This window comes from Camelus dromedarius, chromosome 1 (genome assembly GCF_036321535.1).
Source record: "Camelus dromedarius isolate mCamDro1 chromosome 1, mCamDro1.pat, whole genome shotgun sequence".
NCBI lineage: Eukaryota > Metazoa > Chordata > Mammalia > Artiodactyla > Camelidae > Camelus > Camelus dromedarius.
Genome location: NC_087436.1, coordinates 56268657 through 56284303, shown reverse-complemented (window position 1 = coordinate 56284303; position 15647 = coordinate 56268657). Strand labels below are relative to the sequence as shown.

Here is a 15647-nt window from a genome sequence, read left to right as displayed (position 1 = left end):
AGGATAAAGAAGCTGCAGTATGTTTATACAATGAAATACTACTCTCCCATAAAAAAGAATAAAATAATGCCATTTGCCACAACATGGATGGACCTAGAGATCATCATCCTAAGTGAAGTAAGCCAGAAAGAAAGAAAAATAACATATGATATCACTCATATGTTGAATCTTAAAAAAAAAAAAAAAAGCACACTATGAACTCATCTATAAAACAGAAGCAGACTTAGTACACAATCTTATAGTTACCAGGGAAAGGGGATGGGAGGAGATAAATTTGGGAGTTTGAGATTTACAAATGTTAGCCACTATATATAAAAATAGATTTTTAAAAAGTTTCTTGTGTATAGCACAGGGAACTGTGTTCAATATCTTGTAATAACCTTTAATGGAAAAAAAATGAAAATGAATATATGTATGTATATATATGATTGGGACATTGTACTGTACACCAGAGACTGACACACTGTAACTGACTGTACTTCAATTAAAAAATAAATAAAACCATATGGCAAAACCAGGAGCTACTTTCATATAAACTCAGGGATGTTAAAAAGAAATGTAAGTAGGTGCACATCACAATAGACCATCCATCACTGCCTTCTGAATAAGTATACTATTTTATAGTATTATTAAATAAAAACAGTAATCTGTTATTAACATTAAGTTTCTTGTATCAGAGATATCAGACATGTATGCTTAGTTATTTTCAATAGTTAAAAGTGCTCAAAGTCATCTACCCTTTCTTGTTCAATGCAATCCATACCTTTTACATACCTAAGGATTCCAGTATTTAATTTTGTTTCTCAATTAACACTGTGCTTATAAACCAATAATGTCCAACTTCTTTCTGGGATATCAAATGACTCTGATGGTTTTTAATTACCCTTTAATAATGTATTCTAGTGAAGTAACATCAATTTTTCTGGAAGTCCTTAATTTGAAAGTAGTGTCTCCAGTGTAAGAACTACTTTTTTCAGGTCAATGAGGATATAGCCAGTGTAATGTATACATGATATATGTTATCAACTTCAATATCAACTGTGTGTGGATGGCTTAAAAATTTACTGGAGTTTCTGAAATTGCTTAAAGACCCCAACCTTGTTTCACAAATGAAGTTACATACTATCATATAATGAAGTCAGTTTATTAAACAGTTTAAATATGAAATATGAAAACAAATATACGTATGTATACGCATGACTGGGACATTGTGCTGTACACCAGAAACTGACACATTATAACTGATGGTACTTCAAAAAAAAAAAAAAAAAAAGTATGGTTGCAAGGACAGAGTAATATGTATAAGATAAGCAACTGAGAAATAATGCAAAAGTGTAATTCAGTTCCAAATCTGTGTTTTCAAAATCCTTTTATATATGCACTTGGTTTACTGGGTATAAGTAACTCTTGAACCTAGGGTTTTATACAACTAGGGTCTTATACAACTATTTTATGAAAATCTTTTTCTTGGTAATCTAATTTAAATCTAATCTAATTTGAATCAATGTGACCAAATTCCCAGGACAGGCCAGTGATACTGCTACATCTCAAACCCCAAGACGAGAGTCCTGTTTTCAAGATCATGCAGTTGTTCTAGCCAGTCTGCAACATTCCTTTTTTAAAAAGTCATTTACAATTACAACATGATGAAACACTAAGTATAAAGAATATGGAGGAAGAAAGCACATTAAAAAAGAAAAAAATTACTTGTAATCTCACTAGCATAAATGCATAAATTTCACTCATCTTTTTCCTAAGCTTATTTTTATATGGTTATGACTAGATGCATATATAAATCCATATTCTGCTTTTCCATGTTAAACCATCAAAAATATTTTAGTGGCTATATGATATTCCACCTTATGAATATGTATTACTTAATCACTGATGTAATACTGGACTTTAAGATTTTGCATTTTTACAATAAAATGCAAAGAATATAAACATATTTGGCACATATATTTTAGGTATTCACAATTACTTAAAATTTATCCATTGACATAGAATTACAGTATCAAAGGATATAAATAATTATAAAGCTCTTAACTCATTGTCAAATTGCTTACCCAAATAATCATAAAAATCTGTATTCCCATTTGCAAAATACAAGACTCTACTTTACTGCACATTTGCTAACATTTAGCATTATTATATCTTCAAAATATTGAATAATTTTGTAAATAATCCTCAAAGTCTTTTGATTAAAAACTTCAGTTGTCCTTACACAAAAACTCAAAATGGCTTAAAGACTTAAATATAAGACAAGACATGATAAATCTAGAAGAAAACATAGGCAAAACATTCTCTGACATAAATCTTAGCAATGTTCTCCTAGGGCAGTCTACCCAGGAAGTAGAAATAAGAGCAAAAATAAATGGGACCAAATTAAACTTAAAAGCTTTTGCACAGCAAAGGAAACCGTAAACAAAACAAAACAACTTATGGGATGGGAGAAAATATTTGCAAATGATGTGAGTGACAAAGGCTTAATTTCCAGAATATACAAACAGCTCATACAACTTAATAACAAACAAACAAACAAACAAAAAACCAATCCAAAAATGGGCAGAGGACCTAAACAAGCAATTCCACAATGAAAACACAAAAATGGCCAATAGGCACATGAAAAAAAACTCAGTATCGCTAATTATCAGAGAAATGCAAATCAAAACTACAATGAGGTATCACCTCACACAAATCAGAATGGCCATCATTCAAAAGTCCATGAAAGATAAATGCTGGAGAGGGTGTGGAGGAAAGGGAACCCTTCTACACTGTTGGTGGGAATGTAGTTTGGTGTACCCATTATGGAAAACAGTATGGAGATTCATCAAAAAACTAAAAATAGACCTACCATATAATCCAGCAACCCCACTTCTCAGTATGTATCTGGAGGAACTTTTAATTTGAAAAGATACACGCACCACAAAATTCATAGCAGCACTATATACAATAGCCAAGACATGGAAGGAACCTAAATGTCCAGCGACAGGTGACTGGATAAAGAAGTTGTGGTATATTTATACAATGGAATGCTACTCTGCCATAAAAAAGAATAAAATAATGCCATTTACATTAACATGGACTGACCCAGAGATCATTCTAAGTGAAGTAAGGTAAAAAGAGAAAGAAAAATACCACATGATATCACTCATATGTGGAATCTAAAAAAAAAAAAGAAAAAAAAAAGTACACTATGAATCTATCTACAAAACAGAAAGACTTGCAGACATAGTAAATAATCTTATGGTTACTGGGGCAAGGGAGTGGGAAGGGATAAATTCGGGAGTTTGAGATTTATAAATGTTAGCCACTAAATATAAAAACAGATTAAAAAACAAATTTCATCTGTATAGCACCAGGAGCTATATTCAATATCTTGTAGTAATCTTTAATGAAAAAGGATATGACAACAGATATAATCTAAGTATATGCATGACTGTATACCAGAAATTGACACATTATAACTGAATGCACTTCAATTTAAAAAAAAAATAAATAAACTTTAGTTGGCATTGAGGAAACACTTGGATTTCTAAGATGTCTTACACAAAAACTAATAGCCTGGTAAACAATTGAGAAAACTTTTGATTAATAATTCAAAAGAAAATTAAGCATTCTAAAAACAATAAAAGTTAAGAAAAATAAGAATCTAAATGAAAACTATGAGTAAAACCAATCTTTAATATATGTTACTTGGGTGTACTGGGAAGTGGAATTGAATTAAGAATGGCCCAATCAGATAATCAAAGCCATTAACTGGACATTTTAAAATAAAGATTGAACCATATTGTAAGTTCCAATTCTTCACTTTCAGTCCTTCACTATAGTTATGATTTAAGTATGTCTCTGACAAACATTATAAAACTGAATTTTTTCCTTTAATTTTGAATTATCTTTAATAGGTAGGTTTAATTCATTCACATTATTATCCTTGATATATGATAACAGTAATATATACCATCTTGTTTTCAATTTTAACTACATTTTTTTGCTACCTTCCTGCTCTTAAAAATCTTATTCTGAATTTATATATTCAACCTTTATGTAGTCAGTCTTGACATTTTAACTGAAACACTTGAATCAGTAAAGTCTAATGCAAATAGCATTGCTGTTCTTTTCCTGAATATATAAAAATTAGAACATTATAACTTCCCATATTCTGTGTTAACTGTTGTCTATACTTTAGTTTCATCTTATTTTCAACTGTCCCTTAATTGGTCCCTCTTTTTTTTAAAAGAATCAATTTTTACATTTTTCATAATTTATTGAGAGTTTGTGAGTAGTAAGCCCTCCCTATTTTGTCTGGAAAACTTTTAATTTTGCTTTCTTGAATAATATATTTGAGACTTTTCTCATTCTATTTTCCATGTGTTATAACCTATCTTTTATATAATCACTCACTTTATCTTTCCTCCCTGTATTCAGAAAAGCTTCATGAGATCTACATTCCAGTTTACTAATTTTAGGTTCAGAGTTACATAAAGCTGTCTCTTACATGATCTGATTTTTAAACTTTCATTGAGTTTTAACTTTCAGTGGATCACATTCCATTTGATTTTTCCCTAAATCTGCCTGCCTTTTCCACAATATTCTATTTTTTCATTTGTGCTTATGAAAGGTTTATCTTTTTATTTATTTTATAGCCTCATTCAGATTACTCTAGCAGCCCATGTTATTAGAGAACTAGCTCACCTGTTTATTATGTTGCCAACTCTCCCTTGCAGCAGACTATTCCCTCTGGGTGATACAAAACTTTGTATTTTAAGTTCATTTTCAGGAGTGGGCTATTTTTATCATAGACCAATGCCCTTGAGTTGTGGAAAGAACTCTAGAGAATGGCTTGCTGTTCACTTCCACTGGTACTCCAGAAGAGTTACCAAGTAGGTAAGTTACATATACTTGGGTATTTCACTCCCTCTACCTTAGACTCCCTATCCAGACTGGGTGTAGGATTGTGGTTTTACTTAAGACTTCATTTTTCTTTTCTTTACCATGAATTTTCCTGTGGCTTCCCTGGGCTGATGAGTAGAAAATTTCCAGCAATTCTTTATGATGGGGGCAGCCACTTAAGAGACCAGCTTTATTCAGAGTTCTCACTTTCAACTCTCAGCCTCAGAACTGAAACCCTAACTGCCATCCGCTAGACCTACCTCCATGTCTAATGTCCCTCTTGGTTGTTCTGGTGTCCACTCATTCAGGTACTTCTCTAGATTTGAGTCCCTACTTCATTTCTAGCACTTGAGCATTTCTTTATCTTTCTTTTGAATTTGATAGTCTCTCTCTCTCACACACACACTCCAAGTGTGTATGTCTTTTAAGTTTTAATATTTTACCCAGTATTTCTACACATTTTGAGTCAAAGGTGTCTATAATGAGGAAAGTGGCTAAGGAAGAAATGTATCTGAATATGATTATTTTAAACAAATTACTGAATAGGCATTGACTAACATTTTTTATATATTTAACTCTGTATTACTCCTAAGTACCAATTTGGGTTATAAAATACACTACACTAGAAAGTGTACATTTTGTAACCAGTTAAAGGATACGAAGATCAACGTGGCTGGAGCAGTAAGGGAAGATTTAATGGGTTGGAGTCCCATCCTAAGCATCCTCATGCCCTCCTGTAATGCCATCATCACCCTAAAGCATTTTTCTGTTTGGGTCCCTCTGTAGACCGAGTCCCCTCTGGGAAAAGACAGTGTTTGTTCAATATTGTTCTCCTGTCTTGCACAATGTCTGGCATGTAATGGGCACTTGATAAATATTTGTTAAGTGCAAAAAAAAATGAATATAATAAAACAGAAACAAACTCACAGATAAAGAGCTTACAGATAGTGGTTACCAGTGCGGAGAGGGAAACCAGGAGGGGCAAGATAGGAGTAGTGGATTAAGAGATACAAACTACTATGTATAAAATAAATAAGCTACAAGGATATATTGTACAGCACAGGGTATATTGCCAATATTTTATAATAATTTTAAATGGAGTATAACCTATAAAAATATTGAATCACTATGTTGTACACCTGAAACTAATACTGTAAATCAACTATATTTCAATAAAATGTTTAATTTTTTATTTAAAAATATACACTATACTACGTTATCTAGGTAACTCTGAATTCTACTGACATCCATTATGAACTCTGAATTTATTCTTCCTAGCAGCATATCTACGTTTGTATCTGAATCATATGTAGACAATTTTGAGCAGATTCAGAGGCTGTGTTGCCTACTTAATTCAATGGTAAATAGACTAGGATTATTTTGAGATAATATTTCAATACTGGTAAAAAGCTATTTATCAATGCATTGAAGACACTAATTCTCCTAAAGTAAATAAACATTAAATGATAATTCCTAGTAGTATCTTTTCTACTCCCATTCTTGTTCTTAATAAAGACCTGACCCTCTTGCAACCTTGGTACTTTCACTATTAGAAAGTCTTTTGTTCCAAAATAAGGATCAAGAACATTATTATTTCTTTGTCAGTAATGATATACCAGAAACACCCAGCTTACTGGTAAACAGAAACTATAGCTTTCACGGTAAAATACTACAATTATATACCACAACAATTTCTCAGGTTATCACTGAGGAACTTGATAACAGCACAGACTACAATTCCCTTTTGCACTAGAGAAGATACAGGAGGGCAGATAAATGACTTTCCTGACTTAAGTTACTATAAGAAATCAGAATTGTAAAAAGAAATAGCTTTTTAACTGATTTTAATTCAAACACCCGAATGTTTCAGTCTAATAGGAGACTTGATAAAGAAATAAAAACAAACAACAAAAAACCCCTCTTGTAAAGGGGAGGGCATAGCTCAAACTGTAGAGCACATGCCCAGCATGCAGGAGGTCCTGGGTTCAATCCCTGGTATCTCCTCCAAAAATAAGTAAACCTAATTACCTCCCCCTTCAAAAAAAAAAAAAAAAAAAATCAAAAAACCCAAAACTAAAAAAAGCGAGATTATCAAAAAAACCAAACAAACAAAAATAAACCCCTCATGGCCTCATTCCCCTTCCTTATTTACATACACACCTTGTGCCTTCATTATAGGTAAATATGCAATCATTAAAAAAATTCTATTAATGCAGTAAGAAATAAATTAGATGCAGTAAGAAATAAGTTAGATGCAGTAAGAAGTTAGATGCTATATCATGAAAGTCTTAATTTGAATATGTCATGCTTGTATTTAACAAATGTCACAATTTAGAATGTGTCATTTTGTGTAACTAACAAAGGCCCAGTGTTCCGTCTTGCAGCACAGTGCTCCTTGTTAAATAGGTTGCTTTGGGAATTTTAAAATATGCATAATAGAAACAGGAGGCATTAAATCACCCACGTTGAAATATAATATTGAGAGAAGGAGACACTTCAAATATTGCTATTTTTTTGATCACTTGAATCAATTTGGTCAACACTAGAAGAACACTAAATCAAAAATGTTAAAAAGTTAACTTGTGTATAGTATGTTTTCATTTTAAGCCTTAACTCACACTAACACCTAGAGGAACAAACCTTGTACCTCTGGATAAATGGTCAGTAAAATAGTTGTATTCTTTCCATTCTTTTATTTCTCTACAGATTTAGTGAGATGCACAGTAGCAGTCCCCAAACCACAAACAGAAGCTGTGCTTTACCACACTCAGCTGCAGCCTGTCCTCAAAGAATACCATGTACTGTGGACAGAAAAATAAGTCTCACAGGATTTTTATTCCATGTCAGCAACATAATTACCTATTTGTATTTTAAGTAAGGTTTCTTTTTAAAGATCCCTGTGTGTACAGACTCTGGAAGGTAAACAGAACTTTATAAATGTGGTGAAAATAAAATATCTTATTCTTAAATGACAAATACAAATACTTCCATACAAATACACTTGGTTGCTTGTATTCCACAAGCAATTTGTAATGTGTTACAAGAAATGTCAACACTTGGCTGCCATTAATTAAGATCCAAAGACAGCACATTGTTTGATCCATTCACCCATATAGGTGTGATTTCAAAACAATTCTTAGTACCTTAATTCATGGTCATGAAAAATGGTAAATTTTGTATAGCTAAGGGCTCTTCAATAAAGGAGTAAGAGTTTGCAAGTATGGAAATCAAACTACCATCTCATTAAGAAACCCTAAGGAACAAAGCCATGAAAAATGGAAAATATTTAGCTTATAGCACCCACTATATTCCTAAATCAATCTTCTATATCCAATTTTTTAAAGACTTATGTTTTATAAACATTATTCCTTTTAGATAAACATAATGTATAACACAAACCCAGCATTTTCAAGGTCTTATGAAGATGTTCCCATGAAACACTTGTTGTAAACTGGTAAATCTGCCTGCAAAAATGTTTCTCATACATATATTTTAAATTCCATGGATGTTGGTTTAGTCAGACACAAATTAGGAATAAATAGCTTATTTTTTCAGAAGTCACGTGACTCTGAAGCGTTTAAGGTGCCCTTTTGTGCACTCTAATAAAACTGAGTAGCAGTCCCCTGCTTTGAAAAGAATGACAGCTCCTTCATGGAAATGACTAAATTACCTTTTGCTCGGGAAAGCAATACTGTGTGTGTCATTTGTTAACTGGACACAGTTATTATTCATTCTGGTTCCTGGGAGATCCATTTTTTCAATGTTGAGAGAGACCTGGAATATTTGTATAGTATTGCATTTTGTTGTTGTTGTTGTTCAGGATTTTTCAATTTTTAATATCTCCTTCAAAGAAATCCAAATAGCTAAACCTCAGACCCCCCCCACCCCAAGTGTCTGTCAGTTGCTCAAATAGACTTACTCTGCATGCACAGCCCATCAGTGCAGTTCTTGGATTGCAAGACGAGGCCATCGCAGTCCTTGCCTCCATTCTTGGGGGCTGGCGCTGTGCACTCCCTCCTGCGCCAGTGCGTGCACTCGGTCCCACAGGTAGACCACTTGCTCCATGAGGTCCACCTGCCATCCACTGCCACAAAAAACCAGTATCAGACTAGGAGGTATCAAAAAGGAGAAGGAGCTTCTTGAGGGGAGAGGGGAGCAGAGATCAAGTATAAATGAAACACTAAACACTGAAGAAAGTGCCCCACCCAGGAGTACTACATTCATTTTAACTGGTGGAAGTAGTGCATGCTTTACATAAATCGTCTGGGCTCTGCGAACTTTCCTCAAGAGATGTGTGACTATTGCCTCACTGACCAACTAAGGGAAGCTTAATGGGACACGCGGGAAGCTTAATGGGACACGCAGAAAGCAAAGTTGTCACAGGGAGCTATATAAAAGTAAACTGTGGTGGTGTCCCTTTTTCTTTATAAAGAGGAATCTTCTGGATTTTGGATTGAAAATTAGGGGACTTCTGAAAAGAAGATCCAAGATTCCTTCATGGATAATGTCATGTGGCTTGTGCAAGTAAACCTGTGTGGGGTTAAGAAGAAGTTGGTAGACTGGGGAAGAAATCTATCTAGCCATCCATTTAGTCACCCACCCATTTATTCATCTATCTATGTATCAATCATCTATGTCCTATATACTGTTTTTTTAAACATTTTTTATTGAGTTATAGTCACTTTACAATGTTGTGTCAAATTCTAGTGTAGAGCACAATTTCAGTTATACATGGGCATACATATATTCATTTATACTGCTTTTATTTTATATTTCCATCCTTGTTGCTTGATTCTGGAGAGCTTCTGCAATGTCTTCTTGAAAAGACTATTATTTTCCATTTATTATTTGATGACTCTATTACATTATTTGATGATGTATGTACATTCTATTTTTATTTTAAAAATAATATTTAAGCATATTCCTAATTTTTTGTTGTGATTCAGTCATTTAGAATAAACTCACTTTCTTCTTAATTTTGATGCTTGGCTTGTTAGTAAAGTTTAAAAACAAAACTTAAATTCTAATGAGAAAATATATAGTGAATTTCACTAAGATCATACTTCAAAATGTATTCTTTGTGGGGGAGGGTATAGCTCAGTGGGTAGAGCACATGCTTAGCATGCACGAGGTCATGGGTTTGACTCCAAGTACCTCTGTTAAATAAAAAATAATAAACGTCATTATCTCCCCCCACAAAAAACAAAAAATTTTTAAATAAATTTAAAAAATAATGAAGTGCTTTCTTTAAAGGTTCTTATATAAATAAAAGGAAAATATTGGAATAAGAGTTAAATTTTTAAAAATTTTCCTTGAAATACAGAATTGTCTAGAGTTCAGTGTAAGACAGTATCAAATATCATTTATTGAACATGCAATACACATAACATGTTACACCTGCATATTGATAGAAAGTATACGAATTTCAACAGCCTATAAAGTTTGGGAAAGCTATGTGATTTCATATTCAAATTATTGTGTAAATATATTATGCATAATATGTATAGAGATATAAATATGCCCACATGAAAAAATGATGAAAGCATTAATATTTCAGTTGTACTGAGGTGTCTATATAAGCAACTCCCAGCTATCTGGAGAAAAGACATTTGCTTTGACCTGTACCACTCCAAAGTACACACACATACACACACATACACGTACACACACACATATTTATACACATGTATTTCTATTTCAATTTAAAATTGCTCTGTGTATTTCAAATTATGAGAATCAGTATGTAGATAGAATATAAGAGAGTACAAGATAAAATTCTGAAATTCTTAGCCTAGCTAAGTGTCAAAATTTGTTCCATAAATAAAAGCTCTCAAAGGGTCCAGCGTGGGATACTGTTTTGACATTTGGAAATTAACATAGGAATAAAATATAATAATGTTTTTCTCTCCAGTTCATTTATCCAACCCATCTCTGACAAAGGTTCTACTGAAGGATGAACTGGACAAAAGTTAGGCAAAATAAAGGGAAGTAACAAGTTTGTATCTTAATAATGAAAGTGAGAATATAATAGCTACCCCAATGGGGTACACTAAATTTATGGGCTATTTCAAAATAATTTTAGCTTAACTTTTCAATATACTGTATATTAAGACATTTTAATGAGTTTTGGTTTTGGCAAATATTAACTTCAATTTCCCAATGGATGCGAGCTTGTGACAATACAGCACAGAAGATGCTCAGAGGTGGGGGATGCAATAGGTACCACTGCAAATAACTCACATACCAGGTGACCAACATGTACAGATAATAAAGAACTGACTGCACTGTATTTTCAAAATCCATTAGTTCATGTGTCACAAAGCTTAGACTTTCTCTTAATTCATTCCAAATGTTTTATTCGCCCTTGCCCAGAAACTGACACCAAATATCAAGTATTTCAGCCTAAAATGTTCTCTAAATTTCAGTTCCAATGAATTTCTATGGCCTTCTGAAGATCAAGGGTTGTTATCCTAAATGTGTGGTTTTCAATGTTGCTCAAATGCCCTGAATTACAGAACCTGCAATCTTGGCTTCAATAATTTTGTTGAGTAATAGAGAAGGATTATATTCATGTGTGTTTAATCTCCTGTTTTATACTATTTGCATGTTTGGGTTATAAAGTTATGTAATCTTCTGAGGGAAAAGACTTGATTTCCCAGCAATGTAAGCACTGAATGCTATGATAGATCCGAATAATGTTTATCACACATTTAGGTCAAGAATAAGGCTTTTTATGTAGACCCTAAAATTTATTTCCAGGATGGGTGGAGACATTTGGAATGAGAGCAGTGGTTTATTTACCTGGGCATAACGTGGTGCAGGCTATTTTCTGCACACTCTGACCTTCACAGAAGGCACCACCATTGAGGGGGGCTGGGTTGGTGCAGGTCCTTGTGCGCTTCTGATACCCTCGTCCACAGCGGCTGTTACACACAGACCACTCTGTCCAGGTGGACCAGCCTCCGTTTACTGCAATGAGGTAAATAATAAAATGTGAATTAAACATATGTGCATATGCACAGAGACACACAAACCACACGTAAAACAAACAAAAAAGTCATCTCCCAAGTGACCATAAAAAAATCTAAAACTTCAAAGCTAGAAGAGACCTTGGATATCATTCAATCAAAATTTTATTGCAGAGCTGAAGAATCTAGGCATAGAAATAAAATGAATTATCAACATTTATTCACCTACTCAGAAAAGAAAATAGGACTGTGTCTCTCTCTCCTTCGCCATTTTTTTTTTAAATCCCCTTACCTCAAAAACTACTTTCGACATCTCATCTCAAATAATACATGTTTACATTTTTATGTCAAGGCTGCAAGTGGCTCTGAAGCATGGGAACTTATAAAATCATTTAGCCTTTTCTTACTAACAGATAATTGTTTTTCTTTAGTATATAAAAACTTTATAGTCTTCTAAGGATTTTTAGTTAGTTTCATTAATAAGTAAATCTGGTTTTTAAACAGTCTTATATAGCTGGATTTGCAACTGAGTATTTGTGTGAATTAGCGATTAGTTGATGGAATTGAAATGGACACATATTTTGTGTATAAAGACTAATTATGGTGTTTGATGGAGCCATCAGCATAGGTGAGATTAAAAAACCTACACTCTAACACTATACTCATGATTCACCTCTGGAGGTAATCACTCTAGAAAATATAAAAAGTATATACTCTGATATACTTTAGTACTTCACTATGTGCATCCATGAAATTATTGACATTAAGCAATTTCTAACAAAAAATTCTTTCCTGGTGGTTAGGACACGGCACAACTAGTATATGCATCCGCTTCCTGAGAGTAAAGAGTGTCACTCAAGTAACACAAACCTTATATGTGGACATTACATGCCCATCATCTCCTTCTCTGGGAACTTACACAAAAGGGAATAATCATGAGTGCATTATATATACTGACACAGACAGGGTATTTTTCACAGCAGAGTTATTGTTTATATAAACATAAATTGAAAACAATTGTGATGTTAACCATAGGAAAATGGTGAACATGTATGTTCATGTAATTGACTCCTAGGCAGCAATTAAAAATGATGTTGTAGAAATCTATGTAATATAACACATGAATATTTCAACATGTTTTAAGTAAAAAAATATATTTCTATTCCTTATTTCAAAATTCTATCTATGCTTAGAAAATACCAGTATTATACATATTAATCTTTTTAAAAAGCTATCTCTGGATGACAAAATGACAGAATTATAGGCATTTTCCCTTTGATCTTTTTTCTGTGTTTCCCAAATTTACTATAATGGATATATATATCTGCATTCTAAAAATGATGCTAACAAAATGAAATATATGCAACAGACTCAAACATGAAATACTGGTTAGATGTTTATGTTTTCCTGTAGAATTCTAGTGAGCCCAACCTATGAGCCCTGGACAACTTATTTTATGAGGCCATGAAAAGGACAAGCAGATGTTTGATAGGTAGAGTTTCATTTAGTGTTCCAAGAAGCAATTTATCCTGCTCAATTTCACAAAACCCCAAGTGCTGTGGAACTGTCAGTATAAACTGCTTACTAATACACTGGCAAGTCGGTATTTGGAGTTAGAGTACACATGTACTGCTCTGCTAGGATTTTAATGAGAAATGAATAATCAAACTTTTAGAGAAAGATACGTCTTGAAGATCCTAGGCTTAGTCCCTCCCTTTGGAGAAGGAGGTAAGGGACCAAGTGAAGGTCAGTTATTGATAGAAACAGTCCTAGAACACAAGACTCCTGAGCCCTATTCCCATGTTGTTTTCTAAACTCAAAATGCTTAAGTTACTTGTGTCTGATCCTTTCTGAAGAATGTTTACAGATATTGAAAGCATGCTATACATAGGAAAAGAGATTCGCTTGTATATTAAACACCTATGTAATATATCTATTTAGAGTCTGCCTTCATTAGTCATTTATGATTGGTATAAGCTGAGGTGTATCCCATTTCTCTTGCATTTCCAATGCTGTTAATTAAGTTGTTCAGACAGTTTAGAAAAAGACAAAAAGTGAGAAACATCTCATTGTGATTTAAGAAAGGCAACTGCTTACAACTCAACATAGCCATTATCTGGGCTAGGAAATAAAACTTTAAAGTATTTAAAAAAAAATAGTATGCATCTGTCCTGTAATGAAAAGGACAGTTTTAAAGCATCATTATATTCAACCTCTCGAACATCACAGCGGTTTCTATTCTCTTAAGACCCTAAAGCATAAGGACACATCCAACCAAACAGCGCTATCTGAAGTAAGTGTCAGAAGCCACATACTTGCCAGCGGCTGTCCTTCCTTCATCGTCACTTAGACAAGTCCCTCAGAGTGCCATTTAACATTGGAGCAGCCATGAAGAGCTTCCCTGCAGTCGAAGTGGTAGCCATGCCATTCCCAAGGTGGCAGGACCTCAAAACACCTACCAGGGTTGTTGTTTCCTGAGACAATAACTCATCAAGAACATGAAGACCTACTATGTATCTCACACTGTGAAATATACACGTAAGTTCATAGAGCTGTCTCTTAGTCTACAAAGGAGCTTAAAAGCTTAGGTGGGGAAATGGAACTAACTTGTGAAACTAGGAGAAAACCACTGAGTGCTAAAGCCTGCAGGGAGATAAAAGGATCGTATGTCACAGCAAAACGGCTGCGGGATCATTTAGTACTTCTGGAGAAATGACAGGTTTAGAGATGAGATGGATTAGAAAGGGCCAGAGTGGAAAGGAAGCTTCCTAAAGGAGTCAGTGTACTGAACCTTGTTACATGGTTAGCAATAGGGCCAGCTGGCGATGGCAGCCACTGTCTCACTCGGGATGCCCCTGATGGAGTTAAAAGCAAGTACCAGGTTGTTCAAGTTGGTCTGATGTGTTCGAAGTTAGTGTCAGATCCAGTCTACCTGAGGTTTTGCAATCACTCTCTTGAGGCCACAGGATAAGCAGCAAGCTGCTTTAGGCATCTTCATCTCAGAACTCCCCCTAGATCTCAGTGGTCCAGGCTATGGAGGAACAGGGCTTAAGTACCAGGAGATGCTACTGCTTCCCTAGATAGATTTCCTTCACTTTCCCATAAACTGACTGACAAAGGGCTGGGAATCTCCAAGTCTAGTTTTTCACGTGTATCAGGAAAGCAGTTAAACCTCAGTGTCCACATGAGAAGCTGGAAGAGAGCAGCAATGGGGAATGAAAAGGGGCCTCTTCCCTTGACATTTCAAAATCAAAACGAGAAACTGCAGTTTGATCTGAACTAGATTGAGACCTCAAAAATTCACGCACCATAGACTATGACAGTTGCAGTTGTGCTCTTCCTTTTGGCAACAATGTTTTTGGCAACACAAGTATAGTTTGCAGTATCTGAGAGGCGGGCCTGCTTGATGATGAGGTTGTGATCAATAGTAATATAAAAATTCCGATCTTCAACAGGATCGATGATGTCTTCATTTTTCAACCATTCCACCTAAAGATGCACAAGAGAAACAGATAAATCCCCAGAGTGGATCCCTCCATGGCTGTCTGTCCTAACTTATGTTTTCCAATGTGGATAGCATTGTTCCAGGCTATGAACTTCTGCAAATGGGAAGAAGTAACTTTCTGAGGTCACATCATGTTAAGTATCACTCACCTGCCAAACATGCTGATTCTGTCTGTAGTACATTATTCTCAAATGTCAATGACCCAGATGGGAAATACAGTGTTCAAATTGTTTTCACTTTGCCCTGCAGGCAGGAATCGGGGATGTGCACTACCAAGTTCA

The 15647-nt window shown here is 34.3% G+C and overlaps 1 protein-coding gene across 2 annotated transcripts in view; it reads right to left on the bottom strand.

The window, feature by feature from the left end:
• Positions 1-15647, bottom strand: part of UNC5C (unc-5 netrin receptor C) — a 338935-nt gene that overhangs the window by 53668 nt on the left and 269620 nt on the right. For both annotated transcript variants that reach the window (XM_010980601.3, XM_010980602.3), the window contains exons 5-7: positions 15170-15350; positions 11695-11862; positions 8813-8977 (exon numbers count right to left, since the gene is read on the bottom strand). In XM_010980601.3, the coding sequence (XP_010978903.1) occupies positions 8813-8977; positions 11695-11862; positions 15170-15350 (514 nt within the window). The remainder of the gene's footprint in view (positions 1-8812; positions 8978-11694; positions 11863-15169; positions 15351-15647) is intronic.